The sequence below is a fragment of the Gymnodraco acuticeps genome, unplaced genomic scaffold, assembly GCF_902827175.1.
Source record: "Gymnodraco acuticeps unplaced genomic scaffold, fGymAcu1.1, whole genome shotgun sequence".
Lineage (NCBI taxonomy): Eukaryota > Metazoa > Chordata > Actinopteri > Perciformes > Bathydraconidae > Gymnodraco > Gymnodraco acuticeps.
Window position 1 is genome coordinate 1,647,626 of NW_022991187.1, and position 24,176 is coordinate 1,671,801.

The 24,176-nt window shown below is 42.5% G+C and overlaps 1 protein-coding gene across 3 annotated transcripts in view; it reads left to right on the forward strand.

The window, feature by feature from the left end:
* The window catches only part of pdlim2 (PDZ and LIM domain 2 (mystique)), a 40,257-nt gene extending 16,781 nt beyond the window's left edge, over positions 1-23,476 (forward strand). For all 3 annotated transcript variants that reach the window (XM_034238462.1, XM_034238461.1, XM_034238463.1), the window contains 4 exons: positions 14,411-14,529; positions 19,260-19,408; positions 20,640-20,748; positions 22,287-23,476. In XM_034238462.1, coding sequence (XP_034094353.1) covers positions 14,411-14,529; positions 19,260-19,408; positions 20,640-20,748; positions 22,287-22,479 — 570 coding nt within the window. In that variant the 3' untranslated portion in view covers positions 22,480-23,476. The remainder of the gene's footprint in view (positions 1-14,410; positions 14,530-19,259; positions 19,409-20,639; positions 20,749-22,286) is intronic.
* Positions 23,477-24,176: the final 700 nt, after the last annotated feature.

The window sequence follows — 24,176 nt, forward strand, 5'->3', positions numbered from 1 at the left end:
CAAAGCACTTAAGATATTCATTGCTACGGGATGTTAAGAGCATTCCATGGAATATAACAAAAAGTGTATCTCGAGCCGGTTTCTCAAACTTACCGACCCCACCTTTAATATCTGACAAAAAAGCGCTATAATAATAAATATAAAATAAATATAAGGAATTATTAAATGCATGAAAATGTTTTTATAAATGGTACATTTCCTCCAATGCCAATCTGTCATTAATCTGTAGCTGCAGTTTTTAGGCTGCAGTTCATTTAGTCGTACAGCTGAAGGTCATTGTCCTCTTATCTCTAGATCTGTGTTCTGTACTGTCACAGTGTGCAGGAATAACATGTTTGAAAGTTGTGCCTTTCCTTTGAATTGTTACTCTCTGATGCCACAACAGATGCCCTACAGAGGGTTTGTTTGTGGACTCCCTGATACTACTCGTAGACTTCACAGTAAAGGCAGGAAGCAGGGAGGGACTGACATTTTTACAGCAGGGAGTGTATGAACTGCAAAGGTTATTCTTTAAAAATATCTGACATTAAGCTCAACAGTATGGAGCTGTTTTATTCAGAGCCGGCTCAAAGGAAATATGACTTTGTTCCAAAACAATGGTCTTTAACCTTTTAGTTGTCTGAATGGAGACTCATTCTACTCAGTGAACGGTAAAAAATGTGGAAGTGGTCAAATACTGACTCTGGGTTATCATCAGGCTGCAGCTAAACTATGCAGTGGTTTTTTTTTTTTACAATTGCAGCCAAGAAAGGCAACTGGAAAGACTTCAGTGAGTTAAGGAGAGGAAGATGTTGTGGGAAAGTTCATCATGAGCTATTTCAGCTATGCTTACATGCTTAGTCTCAAGCATGGATCCCACTGATGGAACATGTGAGATGACAGAGCAGGAAAAAGACATACATGACCTTTCACAATGACACAAGGAATTCCAGCCATTTTTGTAACACTGGACTTTGCATAGAGTTGGATAAATATGCAGAGGTTTGAACTTAAAAACATTTGAACGTTTCTTCTAGGAGGCCGCTAGCTGAGAAGGTCCATTTTAAGATTTCCCTGGAGTTCTTTGTGGTGTTTACATGGTAAATAGGATCAGATGCATGTGTCACTCACAGCGGCATCCATCCTTTCAGAGCGGAGTGCTTTAAATCTCCTTCACACTGGAAGAAAGATGAACCAGTCTAGCCGTGATGTAACTGGGGTCCAAGTGGTGCTTTGGAGGACGCCGCAATTACTTTGTCAAAACACTTTCAACCACCCTTTATCAAAATATAATGCTTCTGTCAGTCATGAACTCTGCTCCCAGAAAAATATAGTCTTTAGGAATGCAAGACGGTCTCTCCTAATAACTAATTTGATGTGACTGCAAAGCCACACGGCATGTTGTCTCCTTCGGAGTTGTTTCAGGGCAGAGAGGGGGTGCAGGATGTCTGTGTGTGCAGACATGAATCAGCTCTCTGACTGGCTCGCTGTTTGGGCACATTTGACTGACACAAGTATGATATGTGATGTTCATTTGGACGACTGAAGCCTCAGGCAGACAGTAGGCTGGACTGGAGATGATAAAGTTGTCTGGTGTCAAGTCCTAACACCTTTTCTGTTCCATGGATCCCTCCTGATTGAAAAGTAACTATTATAAATAAATCATTTCAAATCCAGATTATGAGGTCTGGTGTTTTTAAAGGAGAACTACAGCAGTATACTGCAGTACTACTCCGCCTGTGAAAACAGTGGTATATTATTTTCTGTGGATATTTTATAGAGCTTCTCAAAGTCTTATAATGATGTCATCAGGGTTATTTTGAATTGGGCTTAAGCCTTCAAATTTAACAGGAAGTTTATGTTATAAACTTGGGGATTTAGTGTAATGAACATGAGCGTTTACCATGCATAGGGTTTAACCAAAGAGCTGAGTTGCATTTACAGCTTAACCCATACCATGGGTCTACAATTCAGGACATCTTGGCCTCTGCAGCTTTAGTTTTGAAGTTTTAAGGAAATATATTTTCGTTTAAAAATGTCTCTTGTGAACCCAGCAATGCTTAGTTCCTAAAGCACTCAGTTATAAAGTATTTTAAAAGTCTTGGTTCAAGCTACAATAGCTCTTGTCACATCCTGTCCTTTTGGCTTTGTGGTCTTATGATCTGAATAGTCAAAGTACTAATACATGGACTGTACTTATATAACACTTTATCCAGTCTTTACGACCCCTCAAAGCGCTTTACATACTACATGTCATTCACCCATTCGCACCCATTCATACAGAGCAGTGTACCTTACTCTAGGACCTAACATGCACACACCGTTGGCCATGCCATCGGGAGCAACTCGGGGTTAAGTATCTTGCCCAAGGATACATCGACATGTTGACTGCATGGGCTGGGATCGACCCCACAACCTTCCGGTTGAAAGACGACCACACTCCCTCGCAGCTACAGTCACCCTAATACTCAATTAGGTTTACTTACTTAGTTTTATCATTGTATTATTGCTCACTGAAGGCATTTATAAGTCTTGGTTGAATATAGCTGCTGATGTTTTTCAGCATCAATCCCAAAACCACATTATAAAAGTTATTGTGGAGTCTTAGTGAGGCTGCGGCCAGCCAACCATGGTGGAGGAAACTCCGGTATAAAACGCATTAAGATCTGTGTTGTGGCTCAGGGCTTCTTCGGCGAGTCCGTAGGAATACAATTGTTCTATCCGGAAACACATTGCATGTTTGCGGTATACATGTAGTTGCCAGTTCTCCCAATATCTTCAACATTTTTAAATTCAGCTCTTTTTCCAAAGTTGGAATGCGTATCCTCTTGTTCCCTTTGGGAGACATCACATTCCTCCTATCTCCCTCTAATCCAATATCAACTTGACCTTTTTTTTTGCATTAATAACTTTATTTTTATTATGCTTAAAATAATACCAAGCTACGTGTTTTGGTAGTCTGCTATTTGAATTAATGTCAGGCTACATGTTTAAAGAAAACAGAATTTTGAAACGTTTAATCGCTGCTTTGGCTTATTTTTCTGCTCTTTAAGCTGATTTGAATTGCTTGCTTTGCCCTCTACGCCTGACAGCCTCAGTGTTTACCATCATCCAGCCCAGTGGATGAGAGTTTTGGGTTTTGGCTGACCCCTTCTTCCAAGGGATGTCTACCCTGGTTTTAAAGTGGTGACGAGCCTCCCTCCGCAGCGCTGTGATTAGTGAGTGGAGTTCTTTCAGAGCGCTCTGTGGGGAAATGGCTGGGAAGAGGCCTGCCACGGGCACACTGTGCATTATGCTGCTCCGCCTGGCAGGAACACAGCAGCCCAGTTAGCGCTAAGATGCGGAGCGTCCATAACAAGGCCCTCTGTCCGTCCTAAGAGGTGCAGAGTGCTGCTGTATCAGGTGATCAGCCTCCATGAAAAGCTCCTAAAAGGCTTTTCCACCCTTGTTTTGGCTCCCTGAGTGTGGAGAGTGGGATGCGCAATGGGATCCCCCATTTTCCAGGGTGTTGGATATCCTGAGAAAAAGCATGTATACAATAGTAGCTGTGATGGCAGAGGTTGTGGAAGGCTGGTGCTGCTTTTTCCCCCACGTCACAAGGCCTGTCGTTGTGTGATGGGTTGTAGAAGAGACATGCCTCAGGGTGGAGAGGACACAAGGGAGCCAGCTTACATTCCCAAACTGTACTTAAACCGTCATAACATGCTGCATCAGCCCATCATTTCTGTTGTGCCTCATCATGAAGTCCAAATTGCCTGAAGCACTATACAGAACACATGTCTGATAATATGCAAACATTATAATTGCATGTTTTTAAACTGGTCAACGCACTTTCAAATACAAAAGCACCTAACCTGATTTAACCTTTTCACACATTGTTTTATTATTTTTAGTGCTGTCAAAATTATCGCGTTAACGGCGGTAATTAATTTGTTGAATTAATTGCGTTAAAATATTTAACGCATTTAACGCATGTGCAGAATGGCCCGCCCCATACGTGCCACCAGTGGCAGCGCCAGGGTATGGCTGGGGTAGGCTACACCCATACCAAGAAATGGCTTAGCCCCACCATGAAAAATGATGTTAAAGTAAGCAAAATAAAGTCTGCCAACTCGCGCGGAGTAAATTGCACAGACAGCAGTTAGTAAGATTGATTTCAGTAGCCACGGTTTTGAAAACTTTTGTCACGTAGTGATCGTCTTCTCAATAGAACATCTTTGATAACGGCGTGGTGTTGTTGCAGGAAGTCCCGACGGAGAATACTTTTGCTGTAGTACAGGGGTACACATAACTGGTACGCAGGTTATGTGCGTAATCTGAAATGCGTACCGTCACTTGTGTCACAAAGCGCATTTGCGTACCGACGTACTTGTGAAGCTTTTCCAGAAGGCGGTTAGATCACCGGACGACAGAGTCGGTCTCCGTGTGCACAGACAGGGCTGCTGTTAACGTCGGTCTGTACAACGGAATTGTGCCAAAACTACGCTAACCGGCTGCGGAGGGAGACTCCCCCCCCCCCCCCCCCCCCCCCCCCCCCCCTTCACTGGAGAACTGCGCTAAAACAGCTGATCACAACGTTCACACTCTGTGGTCAAGAAGTACTCCACGAGCCGCCGCCGCCCCCCCCCCCCCCCCCCCCCTCTGTCGACTTTCCTGAAGTACTCCCCCGTTGATAGAAATCAACACGTAATGAATTAAGACCCCACGGTTTGATGATTGATAGGTGTGTGGGTTGTCTTTCATTTTGACACGCAGAAAATGTTATAATAAACATAGATACTGTATGTTAAATGGATATATCCGCCTTCTTTCCATTCCCACAACAATATACATAAATAAATGGCATATTTTGGAAAATAGTTCGAATGGTGATTAATCATGATTAATTAATTTTTAAGCTTTGATTAATCTGATTAAATATTTTAATCGTTTGACAGCCCTAATTATTTTACATGGAGCAGTAGTGTCTATTGGGTCCATTCATTGTTACTGTTAAACAATATCCCCTCTGAGAAGAAATACTTTATTGACCTTCAAATGTCCCATTACATAAACGTTTGGGCACATCAACGACTAACTTTAAGGAAATGTACAGTACATTTTGATCTAGAAAGCTTAGGGTAGTGCATTACATAAGGAGAGTAACCTTTGCTGTGGGTTCAAGTCTTGGTTGCAGGAAGCATTCATCCAGCTAAAGTGAAGCAGCAGGCCCAACCTACCAGTCTACCATGACCTTTGTCCCCAAACTTACCAGCTTAATGGGACCACTGACCCCCAGAAGAAGAAAGACGAATCCAAAGGAAACTGTTTATTTTAAATATATTGCTGTGTGTGTTGGAAATCGCTGCAGGAATATGAGAGTAAAGCCATTTCCCTTTATGGTCCCAAAGGGTCACTGATGCACGTTATTAGCCGTAGCTTTGTATCATGTCGTTTTCTTTAGTCATGCCATGATGTAACTGACTTTGTTCAGAGACTTGTATATCAACCCGATCAACACCATGACTAAAGGGGCAAAGGCATCCTAGATTCCTGAGCGCCAGCATGAGATTGTATCTTAAATGGCCGGCACCCGTCATGATTCAGAGCATCTGTTTATATCATCAAGAAATTACCACAACGGGATCTCTGTTACGGTGAATCGGGCCAAAACAAACTGCTTTTCATGAGACACGACCCGTCACTGGGCCATTAGGACCGGGCTCCATGTCTGGGTTTTCAGTTGCTGCACTTTGAGGTTCCTGAGGGCTGCCTTAGTGGGCTTCCTGATCCTGAGCTGGGAAGCCCACTGGTTGCTTTATATTTATATTTATATTTATATATATATATATTTATATAGAGCCAGCAGGATGTGGCCATCCTCTCTCTATATATATCCTACACTGGCCGTCCTAGTGTAGGATATTCAGATCCTGCTGGGTGACACCCGTGCAGACCAATCTTTTCCTCTTTATGCTAAATTGGATGCCTTGGCAGTGTTACATGTGTCACTGAGCCTTTTATCCAGAGAGGGCATCCATCCATCCATACATCCTCCATGCGATGTCCACTATTCTGCTGCAAGCCAGCGGCCGGGATGGCTCTATTCTGGAGGTTGTGGTGGACTGGAGTGCAAAGCTGTGGTCATCGCTTTGGTGCAGAAATTGCGCCTTGGCATGCAGGAATAGAACTAAGTTTATGTTTTTTTTAAATTGAGTCAAATGTCAGATTTTATATTGCACGCACTGTTGGTTGGAGATTGTTGTTATTAAAATCCTTAATCTTCAAGGCTGGAGACTTGTAGATGTCAAAGCACCTAACTTGTGAGTGCTTCTCCTAAAGCACTAAACAAACATGCATACCTCTTCCTTGACGTTGATGGCTTGGAATGATGTACTATTTCAGGTCTGACATGATCGGGACTGTTTGGTTTGGCAGGCCGGTCGGTCCTAAGCCAAGCCCGTGTCGGAGCCACGCTGTAGGGATGTTTTCTTCTTCCTCCCTGCACAGTGAGCTCTGTAACTGGACAGTGCGAGGCCTTTTCACGTGGACTGGTAGCCGTTAAGCCGGGGGTCCATTGTGGCCGGCAGCATGCCTCTCCTCATCCCCACTGATTGATCAGCACGCCTGTTTTTCTTTCCCTCAGAGTGGAAAAGCTAACTGGGGCACTTTTGATTCCTGGTGCTTTCCAGGCCCCCTGGCTCACTTCATGGGGACACTTGGCTCTATGGGTTTTATGGGGAAACGTTGGCGGGGAGAGATGGGTCTTTTCACTCGTCTGAGCTGTTTACGAAGGTGGTTGAGCGGTATGTCAACATTCCAAAAGTTGTTGTCAAGGGAACGACGTGTATAACTGCCCCACAGTGTGTTCATGCCAGCAAAAACAGACATGTCAGCATATATTCCCAGAGTTTGAAACAGGACAACACCTACATTTTAGGGTAACGGTTACTAAGGCATTTGCTGGTCATAAATCATAATTGTTTAGCTGCTAAAATGGAACTGAAAATGTAAATGCATGTCTTGCTGTCATTTTAGATTTGCATGCATGGAAATTCCTAAAGAAACACATGTATTAGCCTGCACTCCGTCATACTGTATTGCAATAGTAGTATGTTATACAGAAGAGTTACTGTACCTCTAGAACCACAGTGGGAAATGCCAAATGTTTACTATGTTATTACTGCAGTCGTGATGCTGTCAGGCTCATTAGAGCTTTATCGTTATGGAGGGATGAGCTCTTAAAGTGGCTTCATCTCTCGACCTCCCAGCTCATTTTGACATTTTTGATCAACACGCTTGGTTTCAGCTTCTAATGTTACTGGTGCGTTTTAGGAAACATATAAAAAGAGGCATCTTGGCGACCATAAATTAAAAGTTTCACAAAGTCCAGCGATTAAAGTCCAACCATAATAAACTCCAGATGTCTAATGAGCTTGAGACGCTGCCTCAGTCTGAGCCTTGCGGGGAATTTAATCGAGATGAAAAATGTGTTGCTTGTAGCACCCTTCGTGGATAAATAAACGCTCGCTCATATTCATTCCTCATTGTGTCTTTGACTTTTGGTGGCAGTGTGGGTAATGCACCCCCCCCCTCTCCGGACCACCTACACTCTGATCACATGAGACGGCTTTGGCTTCTCATAGTATTCACTGCCATTACAATCCCCACAAGATCAAGTTCATCCTCGTTTATCATGCGCTGAGCTTCAGTCCAACAATACTTTGACCTGACGTCTAATTTGCTCATTATCTCCTGACCTTGTCTATCCACTTGTAAACTTGTCTATCTGTAATTCTTCACAAAACTGATTTGAAAATTGGTCACACTTTCAGAAAGTTGAATGCAGCTCTGTTTTAGCTGACAGTTGCTCAGTCCTCAGAGACTTACTGTAAACTCACAATCATCCCGTTGTCTTCTTCTCTCCGCTGCTCATTTGGGCCTCTAATCTTGTACATATGGTTTATATCTGGAGCAGTAAGATGGTGTGTGGCCATGGTTGACGAATAGAGAGAAGGGGAGGTATCGCATGGATCTGTCATTTCTTTTTCTCATGTTATTGAATGCTGCCGAGTGTAAGCCGGGACCCAGAGTTTATATGTAGAGCATTATAGAGGATTGAGCTTCACTTTTAAAGCTTACTTCATATACTGCAGTATTGACTGGGTACTGTATAGTATATTACATCCCCTTCCAAACTGCCCTTAGGTTAGAAAATGAGATCATCTATATGGCTTATTTATATTAAAGTGGCAACAGACTACTTCTCAAATGTTGCAGCTGTTGTTGCAAATAGAACCAGATCACTTTCTGTTCTAATCAGTGCCTAATACCAGCAACAAATTAAGAGATTCATCCAGACCATCATGGAAAAAGCGAGACGTGTATTCTAATAAGTCCCAATAGAGTGGTGCGGCAATGAGTTCTAAAACCCGGAGATTACTTGGCATTCAACCACTTCCTGTTCCCTCATCTCAGTCAACGTCTTGACATTTTGTACTACGACATAAGATACGCATGTAAATACCCCACTCGTGAATGTGTCTAAAGCGGCAGATGCTAACTAGTAACTAACAAAACGACCAAACATCACCACGGCGACACGAGTCCGCCTTTAGCTTAACGTTAATGATGTGCAACCAAGGGAACGTGATGTAGTTCATTTCTAGCATTACATTAGCTCTTTATTTCTGTCGATTGCCTTTACCCTACAAACATCCCCAAGTGGTGTTAATATGTGGAGACTATCCTGCTGAACAAAACGTGTAAATTATCATGTGTTTTAGCCACAAAGCTTTTTAACTGCAATATACGGTAATGCAATTAATTAATACGTTTTCTTAGGTACTCCTTGCGATGCTAACTTCTGTGTCAGCGTACACAAATAATCATCACTGCACCATTCTGTGCTGCCGAGTGATCACAGTCCTCGTTCTTCCAACAGCACAGGATCTATTCCTTTCCTTTTCATCTATGTTCAGGCTCGCTCTCCCTCGTTGCAACCAACATAGCCACCGTTGCAAACAAATGCGTGAAGAGGTTGCCAATATGCAATGAATGTATGACATCATCTGGCAACTTTTACTGAGCGAATGCTAGCTTCTTTAATTGGAGAATAGTTGGCAACACCACACGGTACACAATGCATTTTGTTTCCCTGGCTTTGTGCTTTAACTGAGCCTAAATCTTCTCAGGAGATCACACCCGCTGGCAAACAGAATTGCATGTTGAAAGCTAGGCTTATGGGAAAACTATATAAACACTAATGGCGTCCTTATTCTAAAGCATTACATTGTGCAATAAACGTTTACTTCATAATCATAGGTTGAGGCAAAACACTTGTCTATTGCCATAGAAATTTGGGATTGAAATTGCATAGAACCTCTATAGGAGCGGGAGTGGATCCGCACCCATCAGCCCTTTGGCGTGTCGTACCGTTATTTAGTCTGAGAACGTCCATAAAGCAACTGCAGCCAAAGAATGTTAATGACATGATTTTTTTCCATATAAACAATCATGTTTTATTCGTTACAGAATGTGGATACTGTGATGCACCATGGCTCAGACATAATTACAAGGCAGGGTCCATCAGTGACAGTGGGTAACGAGTAGGTTACTGTGAGCCTCGGGTCTTTGCGCAGGACCTCCACCAAAGCTCGCTGCTGGATAGGAAACGCTGTACACAGCTCTGACTATTCCTCAGGATGTCTGGTGTCCCCTGCCTCATTGTAGTACAGCAGCCATTTGGTGGAGACAGTGAATGAGCAGTTAGAGCACTTTCTTACGGCGGCATTGAGCGTCCCAAAATAAAAGCTCCCCTAGGCATCGGGCTTGTGCTCTGCTGGCCCATGCCCTGTAATTGAAGCTGCAGGGTGGTAATGATGATGATGCAGAGTGGCTTGTTTGGAGCCAGCCCGAAGGCTCCTCTGCTGGAACTGTCCCCAACGTCTCCCATGGGCCTTGATCTGAAACAGCCACCACTTCAGTTCACCATTTCCTGTTTGTTTGTGTCTCGAAGTGGCCAATCACAGAGGCTTGTTCTTGTTTTAGAGGTTATCCTGACAGTTAAGCCGACATTTTCCCCTCCCATATACCAAAGGCTTTTCCAGACCATAAGCCAGTCACACTCTGTCATTCATTCACTTAAATAAGATCATGACATTTGGGCTCAGTCACCCAAAAATGCTTTTCTGAGCAGCAGATGACATTTGAAAACAGATCATGAAAACTGATTTTTAAACCTGGTTTCTCTGATTAGCTATAAATAAATCACTTTTTTGTAGAGCTATGTAAAACCAAAATTCTGAGAATGCCATTCTTTTCTGGCTTGAGAAATGCAGCCTGCTATGCACCTGTCTAGGTTAAAAATACACAAAGTTTGAACAGGGAAGGCACACGGTTAAATTCCTCAGTGTCGAATTGAGCAATATTTGGTTTATGCCACATGTTGCTGACACACAAATGTTCCTTGTTTCCCTAAATGCTTGCTGGGGTATGCCTCAGCCCCCTCAGCCCTGTTAGGGATGAAGCGTTCATAGAAATGAATGGATGAATGATAGAACTAGACTGCATGCTTCAGCACAAACCTCCAGCCAGTCTGCCATCTTTGCTGCAGATGTCTTGCTGCTGCAGAGGGTCATATCATGCAGAAAGATTTCAACATTACAGTTTTTCATAGTTGTTAACACAGAAAACAACAAATACAAATCATATTTCTACCAAGCAACAACAAACTGATATGCTCAACAAAAACACAGCTATACTAGAGATATCCTTATGTATGTTTAAAAGTAATTAAAAGGTGATAAGATACATGTATATCTACTCTTGTGTATACATAGACACAAATGGATAACGATATCAAAAACATGTATTTTCTATTAAAACGCTGTATTTCTTAACTCATTGAACCACATGTAGGCAATAGGAGAAAACAAGAGAACCTTTCAGTAAGGGTTTTCTGTAAAGGAAAACAAAACAACAACTCTTGATACAAGAAGACAAATGCACGATCTAATAAAGAAATTAGGCTGCATCTTGCCATCTATTTTGGTCCAGCCACAGCAGCTCATCTGTCCAGTCCCCACATCAACATGCATCCACCCTGCCCTGGAGAGGATGCATGCATGCATGTGAGCGGGTGTTGGTCACACACCTTTAATCGCCCTGCAGGAAAACAACCCTTTGATTGGGTTTAGGAATGGGGAATATAGTGGGGGATGTAGAACAATAAATGTATAAACTAATTGCCAGATTAACCACTCTCTGTGGCCTTTTCATTGTAACAACAACTTGTGTTTACAGCTTTCAGGATTGTGTGTGTGTGTTTTTTGAAAGTTGGTAAATCAAGCTTGGCATTGTGATTGGAGTTTCCAATGTTACACAAGAATTAAATTGTTAATGAGGTGTCTAATAAAGAGGCGGGTGGGTTTAGCAAAAGGTTTTATGTAGAATTTAACTTTGTGTAAAGGAAAAACTGGTCTTGCAATCTTCAGACTGGGTTTAGGGATTTCGAAATGAACCCCATCATAGTGATTAGAGCACAGACAAAACAAATATAGGAGTCTCTTGTGAAATATTCAAAACTTTGGCAGATCATAATGTGTGTGTGCAAAGGACACTCATAAGAAGCCGATTGACATTTCGGACCCAAAAACTGAGTGTTTGAATGATCTCATTCATCAACTCAGACAAGTAGAAACTTAAAGTGGCAGACATTTAGTTTGGAAATGTTATTGTATATGCAGCTCAAAACCAGCACAGCATACCAGTGACTTGCCCTAATGATCCCGGGTATGTTGACTGTGAGCTCCTGATTACAGTTCACTGCAGCTTTAATCAGAGCTTCCTCTTCTCGCCAGCCACAAGAAGAATTGGCTGAGGATTTTCTCCAGTGGTCTCTCCCATCTAGAGAAACATCCAAGACAAAATAAAAGGCTTTGCTCAACGTGCTTGTTTGCCCCTCCCTAAGTTTGTAGAGGCACTGTTGGCACTGCCATGGTGCAGTTGACCAAAAGCTCTGAGATCAGCCATGGGTAATGGTGGGATGGCTCACAGGGATGCTTTGAGAACAAAAAAGACGTTTGGGCAGCCCAGTTTAAGGCCAGTGCCAGACGTGCCATGGTTACTGCTATAAAAGGCTGGCATCAGACTGCAGAGTTGATGATGGTAACTGCTCTTGTGGTGCAGACGTTTTTTTGTGTTACTTTCTAAGGTCAAACTCAATCACAGCTGCATACTCAGTGTCACGGTGGAGCGCTTGTTTTTCTCCCCCCTCTTGCCTTTGTTTTTCTTTACTTCATTGCATTCCTCTTGAGTCCCATAGATTAGAGTTGTGATACTATCTGTAAATCTTCTGCAGAGAGCATGAAGATCTACATTCTGTGGCCAGACGCTTATGTAACAAAAGCCTTGGTTTGCATTAGTGTGGATTCATGTGCCCATACTGTGTGGCTTCACTGGGTCTTCCTGAAAGAATCCCCAAAGCATGCATGTCTTTCAGGTATATGCACTTTAGATTGGTTCACAGCAGGAGAGGACATGGATGTCTTTATTCTTGTCTTCTGATCATATGGAAGATGTGATCTTATGAGCCTGCAGTTATTTTTTCTGGGGTTGTATCCTTGGAGGAATCACAGAAAGACATCCCAATGATCATTTCTGGTAAAGGCTTCCTGGCACGCACCACTAATCTACCCACTCACTAAGGAAAAAGAAGAGGAAAATTGGACTCAATTGAGAACAGAGACATTGTTCAAAGAGTTGCTGAATTGGAAGCGGGTGCTGGCATTGGTCACACACATCTTTGACTCCATCGGTGCCACTGTGTCAGCATGGAGCTCCAGCATCAGCTCCAACTTGACTCTCAGACGTGCACCGGTTCAAAGACCCGGGTGGGGACCTTATTTCCCTCTTGGATGGAGCCTGTGCAACACTGATGCCAGCTGGTCATGGTGGAGGGAGAATAACTCAGTGAGCTTTATTGTAAAGGCTCTGGAGTTGTCTGTGGGCTTTTTGATTCACAGTCAAACATTTTCCTGGACTGTGCACACACATAAAATAAAGTAATAGCTTTGTTTCCCAGCAAATTGGGAGTTGTGAAAGTGTTCTGGGACTTCCCTTTTCTTGAAACCTAGACATGTTTGTTAGGCTAAATATTGCAGCATTGCATGCATTTCGTGACCAGTAAGCGGTAAGCATTGCAGGTGGACATGGTTAGATGCCAGACAGTGTTGTGGTTGAAAACAATTAGTTTGTTGGAATTCCTGACAGTAAAAGTGTCTGGGTTGAGTTATGTGCTGTGCAGACTAAGTCCAGGTGTGCTCAGTGTTTAGTGTGAGCATGTGCCTGAGGTCACTTCACTGGTGGTTCACCCCTAACATAAGTAAACTTGGATAAATCAACCTTTGCCTGCAATGGTGTAACTCTGTATCGTGCCTTTGGTTTCTGCTCGGAACAGCTACAATAAAAAATGTCATTGGCACGTCTACTGAGACCTTAGTTTATGAGCTTCTTGTGTACAGTAGGTATGTAGCGCCCTCTTCTGTCAAAATTCAAACATTATATCATTAACTAAGACTTTGCTCCCACTTAACTTCCTGAATTACACTATGGCAAGTTTTCAATTTGCTTGAATGAGGTTCAATTGGCGTGAAACATCTTCTCTCATTTCATGACGATGAACACGATTTTATATCTACCATGAATAATTGTGAGATTTGCCTGGCATCTGGAAGATATTGAAGTACATTGCAAGCTCTGTCTTTCCTATCAGACCAACAGAGGATGTAGTGCCAAACATCTGTTGCCACGCAAACCATCATCTATCAGCTGAAGGTCTGAAGTACAGCTCTGATATAAATGGTAATCAAGATAAAAAAATGTTCCTGTAATTGTTGAGACGGATCAGCCCACAGTGGAGGAATGTTGGGCGTGTGATTCATGCACTGGAAACGTGGTGAGCACCAAATACAAAGAAACAATGACAAAGTGCAACTTCTCCAGGTTTCAGTCAAACGTTTGGAGGTTATGAAGCAAAACCAAGGATCTGGTGTTTCTCCATCTTGAGCTTATTTGTCTTTGAGACTTATAAATCTGTCCTATTTTAATCTTGAATGATTATATCCTACTGGAACACACATTTGTTTGATTCCAACTTTCCTACAGTGCAGTATCCTCAGATTTAGAGCTTCCTGAAACAATGACGTTAAAAGTGTAAAGTGCCAATACGCTGCTTGGAGGAGCAGTAGTCCAGAAATACTGCTGAATCCCTACGTCTGCTCTGAACATAGCTCTTCATTTGTACAGTAACATTGCATCATGGTCTAAGCACTTCCCTGTCTCAATAGATTCCTCAACTCTAAACTGCACACTTGGTTTTGGATGCTGCAGGAAGTTGGACTTTCCTGCTTACTCACTCTCGTTTTATTGTCATCTTCCTCTTCCTCCTCAGGAGTTCTCCCCTTCAGACTACAGGAATAACTCTGTGTCCAGCAGAACCCCCACCCCACCAGGGCGCTACTCCCCCCACAGCCCCATCGATCGGGATGTTCCCATGTCCCCTCGTCGCAGGTAAATATCCACTTGCATTGCAAACATCCATGATATCTAAACCCAACATGAAAAGACATCCTAATAATGGCAGAATATATGTATACTGAGGCTATGAACCCACCCCATTTAGGTACGTTAGTTGAATTTATCTGACAGAATATGAAGATATATATTTTTTTATATTAATCCGGTGTTTTCTTTAACATTGTGAAATTGTAAAATGTATTCAGGTTCAGGCCCAGTGGGGTTTTCTGCCTCTTCTTCTTCCTATATTGTGTTATATGTTATGGTTGCATTGTATAAATTGTGCAATTAAACTCACATTTGAAATATGATATCATCTTGCAAATGCAACCAGACATATACTATCTGTGTATATAAGTTGATGCTTGCACTGCATCTGCTACAAAAGTGGAAAACCCACTACTTGTATCCTATTCTTTAACGATATGCTAGAACATGAACAACCAGATGTTCCTTACTCAAGAAACGCAACGTGCAGAAATGCCTTTACACTTGAATCAATTGTAGACCCTTCAAAAGTTCCTCTACAGACATTAAAGTGTAGAGCACAGTCTGAACAGCAGCAGGATCAGGTCTTATTTTATAAGAGCATATCTTGTAAGCATTCAGCGCCATCTACAGGCCAGTAGAGGTTACACTCACTGGTTCAAGCCTACGAAATTAACATTACCTGGTCCAGAAAAGCTAATAGGCACTTTCCCAGATGAAGGAAAACATTAAGTATAACCTAGTTCTACGAGTAATAACACATTTAGCAGATATCTTGTTGTAACCTACATGTATGGTAAGGTTTGAGGCTGTATTTATTGTACTTGGTTATTGGATGTGAACTCTCATCTAATCCCTCTATAGTATCTTCTTTCCCCTACAATAGGGTTACATAATCTGATCTGACAGTTTAAACATGAAATGGTCACCATGAGACAAACACACATCTATCATAGGGTTAATGTGTTCGTATCAGTGGTAAGGATATTGCAATATTTCCCATATTTGGAATTCATCTGGAACAAACCTCTGCTAGAAACATTCTTTCCTATATATTATTTAAACGTACCCCTCTCTTAAAGTGGAAAGGCAGTTAAAAGTACAAATGGACTGAAACATCTTTAAAACAACTGCATTCATTATGTCTACGACTGTTAGTCAGCTTGTGTATGCACTGCTGTGTTGCAGCTGACTGTAGATGCTTCGTTTGCAGCTGCACTCGTCGACTACACATGAACTCTCAGCCTTTGGGACTCTATTGTGTTCACCATCTGCACGTCGGTTGGCTTTTCCCTGCTTCGCCCCCTCTGATGAAGTGATGAAGCTGTCATGTGACTCAGTTCATAGCGTGCAGGTGCCGTCCTCAGAAACATTTTTTTGGATGCACCTACCAATGTTTTGATTCTCAGCAGGAATGAAAATCTTCTTGTCCACTCCGTGCCGCAGAGCCTGCTTTCTGTGTTTTCACAGCGAGGGATGGTTGACTTTGGCCCCTGTTCCTCTTTTGGTAACCACCACCAGTGATATGACGTGTCAGCAACTGCATATCCAAACACCCATATTCCCCCAAAAAGTCAGATTTGACTTCTCCCCCTGATTGGCCCCCAGTCTGAAGCCCCCAGCCTGTAAAGCAAGCCTCTCCCTTTTCCTCCCCAGCCAATCACAGACTCAGTAACACCCAGTAACCCACCCCTTCATGTCGCATGTCCAATGAGTGTCAGCTCAGAGGCACACCTTTCAGTCAGGCTCTTGTTTTTCTGTCTCATCTGGTTTAGATAGAGGTGTGTGTGTGTGTCGGCATCTTGTATTGTTGTTTCTCTTGTGTGTTGCAAGTTGCTACAGCAGTGTTAGATATACACAGAGTTCCTGGAGAGAATAGTTGAGCTCCATTTCTTTGTTCCCTCTCTCTGTTTGAGGTGAGTCCTGTCATTTTGAGTTTGGTCATTTGGATTTATTTTGTCAAGATGTGCCGGCTTTGGTTTTGCACTGCTTGTAATTCAGGCTGAGAAATGTGGTTGGAATTTGACTGTAGTTGTGAACTTTGATATGTTTTGGCTACGCTCATGTGCTATGACTAGATCCTTATCATTGCATTGTGCCAAGTTTGGCTATGGCTCCCAGCAACACGTTCATATTAGATGCAGCCATTGTGTAAATGTGAGAACACTTAAACGGAACGACTCAGATGACAAACTCCTCTGAAGTTGCCTGATACTTTGTGAGCTCTGACTGCTTCCTCTTGAAATGTGTGCACTCGACTGGTTTCTCAGATGCATGCTGCCTCCCCTTCGTCACTTCTGTTATTTGTTTTCCTGCCTTTTGACCTCGACTTTCCATTTGTTTAGAGAATGCCATTTCAAAAGAGAGATGGTGAGCGAGGCAAAAATGAAATGGATTTCTGAGGGTAGAGCTGAGCATGTGGAGAACTTGGAGGGTGTGCTTTAGAGGTCTGTTTTCAATTTGAACCATGTTCAGTGATTCAGAGGGAAAGGGTCTGAGAGCCTTGGTCGCATATTTGTTGTCTTGTCTGTTTTCCATCTCCGATTTCAGCCATATTCATTTAGAAGGAAGCCTAAAGCTGAAATACAGACAGGAGCAATGCACATACACAGCCCTGGATCAAGTTTTTAAACCCATGTCGACATGTGACGTGTTGTTTTACATGTATAACACATGAGGCATGTTACATGTACAAGAGAGGTTGATACGTCATTTAACTGACACCATTTTCAGGTTTTATTTTTCTTCTTTTGCACATTGGACTTAAAACAAACAACTCTATTGACAGTAAACCGAGAGGTAACAGTAAAAGGTAATCCGAGTGAGGAGGGGTTAATGAATAACTAATTGACCCATCCTTATCATGGGGTCGTGATTGTTTAAATGCTAATATATAAACCAAAACACTCTGAAAGTCCTGCAGAGAGCAGTGTCTTCTCTCCATGCTGCATAAAGTAAAGACATTTGATTCGTCACAACAAGCTTGCTATACTTAAAACACATTTTTAATATTTTACAAGAGATTCCTTGACAACAGCAATCCTTAAAATTAAACCATGCAACCGGTACGTTTTTTATTTTTATCTCTGGCCAAACTGTTAAATGCTCTTGACCATCCAAGTCTGCCACGTGATCTTCATCCGACTGAGCATGTGTTTCACAGACGGAAAGAAAAAGCCTGAAACGAGCAAGAAGTGAATAACAGACCTGGAAGAGCATCACCAGTGAAGATACCAAGTATATGCTGTGCAGTTCATAACTACACTACAAAGGCTTGGACACCATAAATGTGACATGTCTGTGAAATAACTCCAGTACATTTGGAGAATGTGTAAAACTCTGCCTTTTAACCTCATAGTCATTGTTTTATATCACATCCAGTGTGCATGAGTAGGCCTACGGAGCAAACACAACTCATGTATTGCTAATATGTCACTGTCCAAACACTTCATTTGGTCCTTGTTCAACAAGTACCTACCCGTACCACTAATACCCTATAGTGCAGTGATGCTTAAAGGTATGCACATATCAGCTAAGTCACAGTAACAAACCGTTTCCATGGTTTAGGTTTTGCCCGAGCAGATTCTTCACAGCGCAGGTGTCAGTTTAAAGAGTCAATATTTGGGCAGATGTGTTGTGTGTGTGACAGGCGGGACACTCAGTCAGGTAGAGTGGACTGACTGGCTGACAGGCGGGCTGCAGGTGGAAGGCATCAAACCGGTTCCTACTGACAGCAAACACTCACCAGCTGCCTGCAGACAAACACAGCTGAACGTACTTTGTGTCTTTTGTGTTTCTGTTGACTTATTAATCAGCTGTCAGTGCAGATTGTAATGCGTGTGCTTCTTCAAGGAGAGATTGGTATTTAAACACACAGGTATGGAAGTAGCTGTAAAAAACAACAAAGTCAAGTGAGAGAGAGCCACTGTATCTAATTTCTTAATGAATTGATAGCATAGACTACAAGAAGTTAAAAGCTTCCTGCATTCTTGGTTGTTTTCTAGCGGCTCCTACTGGATCAGAACATATTTGACTCAGATGTGCCTTTTTTATGTTCATTTTCAGGTTTCATATTTATATTTGCCTCTACTGTGACATGTGTATATGCTTTGACGCCTGTGCTGCAGCACCTCTTGTCACCCTCCGTCTGCAAAGAAGTCCCACCCCTTATCCTATCATGCACAATGTGTTGGAGCGCTAGCCAATAGCAGCGTGAGTGTTACATAGTGATGTTACTATGTTATAGAATTAAACAAAGGAGTCCAAACTTCCTCCTATAATTTGGGATTATAGCTTGTGCTGACCATTCCCATGCACTTAAACCTATATCACACACTACAGGAAAGGAAACACCATAATAAGGCCTCTTTAAGCTTCCACCATCAGCCTTAAGTCCTCTTTGTTTTTCCTTGAGGCAAGAACCGTGATAAAAATGTGAGTAGAGTCAGAGCAGTGCCTCTGGTAAGGGGATATGTTGTGGTCCTGTTGAGGGAAGATGTGTGATTGGTCACTGTTTGGCCTCCTGCCTGTGCTGTGCAATCTAGGCTTAATACTCAGAGGTCAAGGTCTCAAAGCCAGCTGCTGCCCCTTCTTTCATTTCCTCCAGTTTAAGTTAAACCGGACTCATGAGTCTTTCATAAATGCACATTTTCCGCTGAACACATCACCTACAGCTTGACGTATGATTCCAGTAACGGCAACAGTCTAATATATATTTGTATTTCCTCCATCTACAGCAGTTCGAGCTCTGACTTTGTCATGCAGAAGTTCGACAGGGACTCGGAGGTGTACAAGATGATCCAGGAGAATAAGGAGTCTCGCACGGCGCCTCGGCAGTCCAACACCTTCAAAATGCTGCAGGAGGTCCTGGAGGCCGACGAGAAAGGTGAGACGCGCTCTGCAATACAAACAAATGAGCTCAAGTGAAAATAATGGCTTTGTAGTTGGCATGCAATTCTAAAGAGAGTCCAAATATTTACACACATTTAATACTTTGAATAACAATAATCTGACATTATCAGGCATCTGTACTTAATGCTTGATAAAGGTCGAACCTACTCTAACTCAAGATAAGCATTACATTACATTACATTGCATTTAGCTGACGCTTTTATCCAAAGCGACTTACAATAAGTGCGTTCGACCAACAAAATACAAACTTGAAGAAAACAGAATCATATAAGTACATCAGGCTTCATAGAGCAAAAACATTTCAAGTGCTACTCAACTGGCTTTAGATAAGCCAGCCCTTTATTAGTATATAAGTGCTTTGTTAATAGTTCTATCGCTCGAAGTGGAGTCGAAAGAGATGAGTTTTCAGTCTGCGCCGGAAGGTGTGTAAGCTATCTGCTGTCCTGATGTCAATGGGGAGCTCATTCCACCATTTTGGAGCCAGGATAGCAAACCCACGTGTTTTTGCTGATGGGAACTTGGGTCCCCTTCGCAGCGAGGGTGCAGCGAGCCGTTTGGTTGATGCAGAGCGGAGTGCACGTGCTGGGGTGTACGGTTTAACCATGTCCTGGATGTAGGGAGGGCCAGATCCATTCGCAGCATGGTACGCAAGTACCATTGTCTTGAAGTGGATTCTAGCAGCATGAATAGATACTGAATGAGATAACTGATGGTTAACCACAGAAATCTCTCCGCATAAGATATTTGAGGTTTCAGCTATTTTGTCAGATGCTAGATAATTCATTTAATCTCCTGCAGTTGTTTAGCTGACACGTCTCCATTTAAAAACCACTCCTGTTAGGCCTATCGTGCAGAAGGAGCGATTTAACTTCGACATATGGCCATCACCTGTGTGCAACTCACATTTTGAACACCATATTATTGAGTGCATCCGTCCTCCTTTGCCCTCTCTGCTGGGGAAATAAATTTTGAGCAATAACATTCTCTCATGACGTGATAATGACCAATGTGTGGAAACCCCATTTCATGAAGCGTGTCTCAGGGCTGATGATGAGCGATGATAGAGAGTGGGAAAAACAAACAAGGTCCGCTGACAGAGGGCAGCGAAGGCAAACAGATTGTTAGTGTGATGAACAGAAATGCCGGCCTGTCACAACATCCCTTTGAGCAGCTGTGTGTGTGTGTGTGTGTGTGTTTGACTACAGAGGCAGCGCTGCGATTCCCAGGACTTTCGCCCAACATTCCCAAATCAAGCTCATCAGTAGGAGGCGTCAAAAACACCCACACCTGTGAGAAGTGCGGCACCGGCATTCTGTAAGTCACCTGCAGTTACACGTTCCCTGGACTCGCACTGTGATGAGTGTGAGCCAATAGAAAGATTATTTGCCCTGCAGTAACAGTTGTTCCACATGAAAGGTTTGATATGAACTGCGTGTGGTTTCATCTTTCATTTTTGGAATGTGTCACAACTAGGGTTGGGAACCGAAACTCGGTTCCAGATGAGAACCGATAAGAAAATGCCGGGTACCGGGTACCCATACAAAATACACAATTTCGGTTCTGCTTAACGGTTCCTAAACGCGGTAGACCCTGTATTCCAGCGGGTCCGTCTGCACCGCGGTGCTGCGGTGACCCGGTGGAATACAGGGCGGACCTGGAGAATCACAGAACGGCCGGTCGTCAGCGGGCCGTTGACTGCCGGCTCGGTACGCTGACGGCCGGCACCGCCCTTCATTTTTTTAAACGGCATCATATAAATTGCGCTGACAGGCGACAGAGGTCCACAGTTGCCCCGCAGCGATGCTCCCCCGCCCTCCCGTAGACATTTCACGAGCTCAGTCACTTCATAACACCAAAGATAGGTCGCGGTAAACACTCTGAAGTGAGGCTCCACTACACTAAAAAAGAAAAAGAAAAGGCAAAGTGTAATGCCTGTTAATAGCTTGCCACAGGCATAGCTCAGTTAAAATAAAGCACAGCTATTGTGCAATACATTTGTATTGCATGTATATTTTTTAGTAACAATTTCAGTTAAAGCTTTTAAGAATAAATATATTTTTGTTATCTAAACGTTTGACCTCTTTATTTTACAATTTTGGAATCGAAACGGGGAATCGATAAGAACCGGAATCGATAAGCAGAACCGGAATCGAAATCGGAATCGATACATTTCAAACGATACCCATCCCTAGTCACAACCAGTTATTAGGACTGCAGCATCTAATTACTGAATATAATGAAAAACTCTTAAAGGGCCAGTGTAGTATTTACGGGTCTATTAGCAGAACATTTTATATTGTCTCGTAAAGTGAGCCCTGCTACATAGGGAGCGGATACCACAGTGAGACACTAGCTCAGAATGGACAAACCTAACACTGTAGTTCTCTGCAGTAGCGCTGCCTGAATTCCCTTTGCAGTCATGTTATGGTTAATTTAGCCTCGGCAAGGCAAAAGTCCTGAAAGACACAACTTTGTACTCGTTTATTGTAAAGGGAAGTGTGAGCGAGGGTTTTAGGTCGGTAGCAATCTGCAACCACAATGAAATCTGTCCGTAATGCAGATTTATTTATTTCCAAAGCTGATAAAATGTTTGAAGCAAGTGAACCTGCCTTTTTAAAACCACATTTGTAACGAATTAATTTAGGGAAGCAAGATAATACATGTCAGTGTGACATCAACATGCTAATATGTTTTGCTCTGTTTCCATTTATTCTAAAGGATTTAAAATGTGATGTTCTTCTGTGCTGCAACTCTTGATTTGCATTGGAAATGAGGGAAATCCTTGCACCCTGTTGTCAGACGGTGCAGTGTGTGTTTGCCTGGTGTCTGACTCACTGCTTTCCCCCCCACAGCACAATGGCCGTGCGCATCTCAGACGACCGCTTCCGCCACGTAGAGTGCTACACGTGCACAGACTGCGGCCTTAACCTCAAGATGAGAGGTCACTTTTGCGTCGGCGATGTGATGTACTGTGAGAAGCACGCCAAAGAGAGGTACCAAGGCCCAGGAACGTCCCCTCAGGCCACCGTCTCCCCCCGCCAGTGAGTCTGCCTCTCCACCCCCCCCCCCCGCTCCGGACGCTGCTCGTCTGCCTGAAGCTCCACACCATCTGACTCAGTTATAGACCTTGGGATGGGGCGTGAGGTGGACAATTGTCAACAAAATGGCAGAGGATGTTCTTTTTTCTGATCACATTTAACCATATTTTGCAATATTATGATTCACTTTCTTGTCTTTCTTATACTCATATGAGAAGTGGGGCTTTGTTTTCCAAATGGCCTCACTTCAGTTCTTCATTGTCCCACCGGGAAAAATTGGGCTATCAGCAAGTATAGATAAAACAAATATACGAAACACATAACAGTACAACAATATAGTTTATAAAAAACACACACTTTACGTTATTCTTCACTTTATTGTGGCACAGCAGCCATGGACTAAAGCCACATCACAATGGCCAGATTCACAGAACGCCAACACTTCAGACAAAGTCACCAGGACTGGCTCTCCGAGGATCTGGATCTGAATCTTTTGAATCTCCCGCTGATGCAAAGGGACCAAAATCTCATTGACACCTGCGCTGCATGCCATTTCAAAATGTACTGTAAACAGCCAGTGCAAAGTGTGTGTGTGTGTATGGATGCATGCTTTCACGTGCAGTGTGACTGTGTGTGTGTGCGAGAGAGGGAAGGGAAGTGGGATCCAAGTTGTTACAGATGCAAAGGAGTGTGTGAATGTTGTGCTAGTGTCAGGCCAAAAGCCTTGAATTTTTCTATTTTTCTTTTGTAAGAAGAATTTATGAGTAGAAATAATGAAAAAAATATTTTCTGTGTTGTTTGAGGGACTATAGATTAATGCAAAAATATACAAATATTTGAGATGTTTTTGTGATTGAACTGTGTTCTATAATATAGACCATAATGTTGCACAGGACATTTAGTATAAAAAGAGTTGATGATACACTTGTCCAGTTACAGCAGTACTGAGAGATACACTATGTTCGCATTTCATGTGGCACTTAATAAAATCGCACAACCTAAAGCTTCTTCGTGATGGTGACTGTGTTGGAAAAAGGGTTCAATATCATATCTGGTTCTTTAATTTATCAGGAATGTCTGCCTTCATTTAAAGTATTGTAATTGACTTGCCATTATACAAGTAGACTACACTATTAGTACCTGGCCAGGGTCGAACAGGTTTCTTTGCAATACATATATGGCCAATATTTTAAACACTTCCAAGTTATATACACCTTTTCTCATAGTTTCCTTTCGTCACATGTTGGATTGAAAACCGCATGCAACTAGTTTCATTAATGGTGAATCCATTACATAGCTGTGTCTGAGTGCTATTACTTTTGATAAACATTAATAACGTTATTAATTTAACTTTGTTCCTTTCTTAGTTGTGAAAACGTCTGACATGAAAATAGCTCTTTTACAAAACATGGCGTTAAATCACAAACCTTCTATCTTACTATGTGTAATAACCTTAACATGTGACTTAACTTGGGATTGAAAACCGGCATACCAATTAATATCTGTTAGGAGTATTAGTGTTAGGAGTCATGTGACATGACAAACACAACATGAGCAAACATACTGTTGCCAATGCTTTCTGTTTTGGAAACACTAGTGTAGAGGCAAACATGTAAATAATGACTGTGAGAGAAGTACATCACGAAAACTACACTTTTTTTTATTGAACAAGAGATGTGAAAGGTTGTCTGTCTGCTTCATATT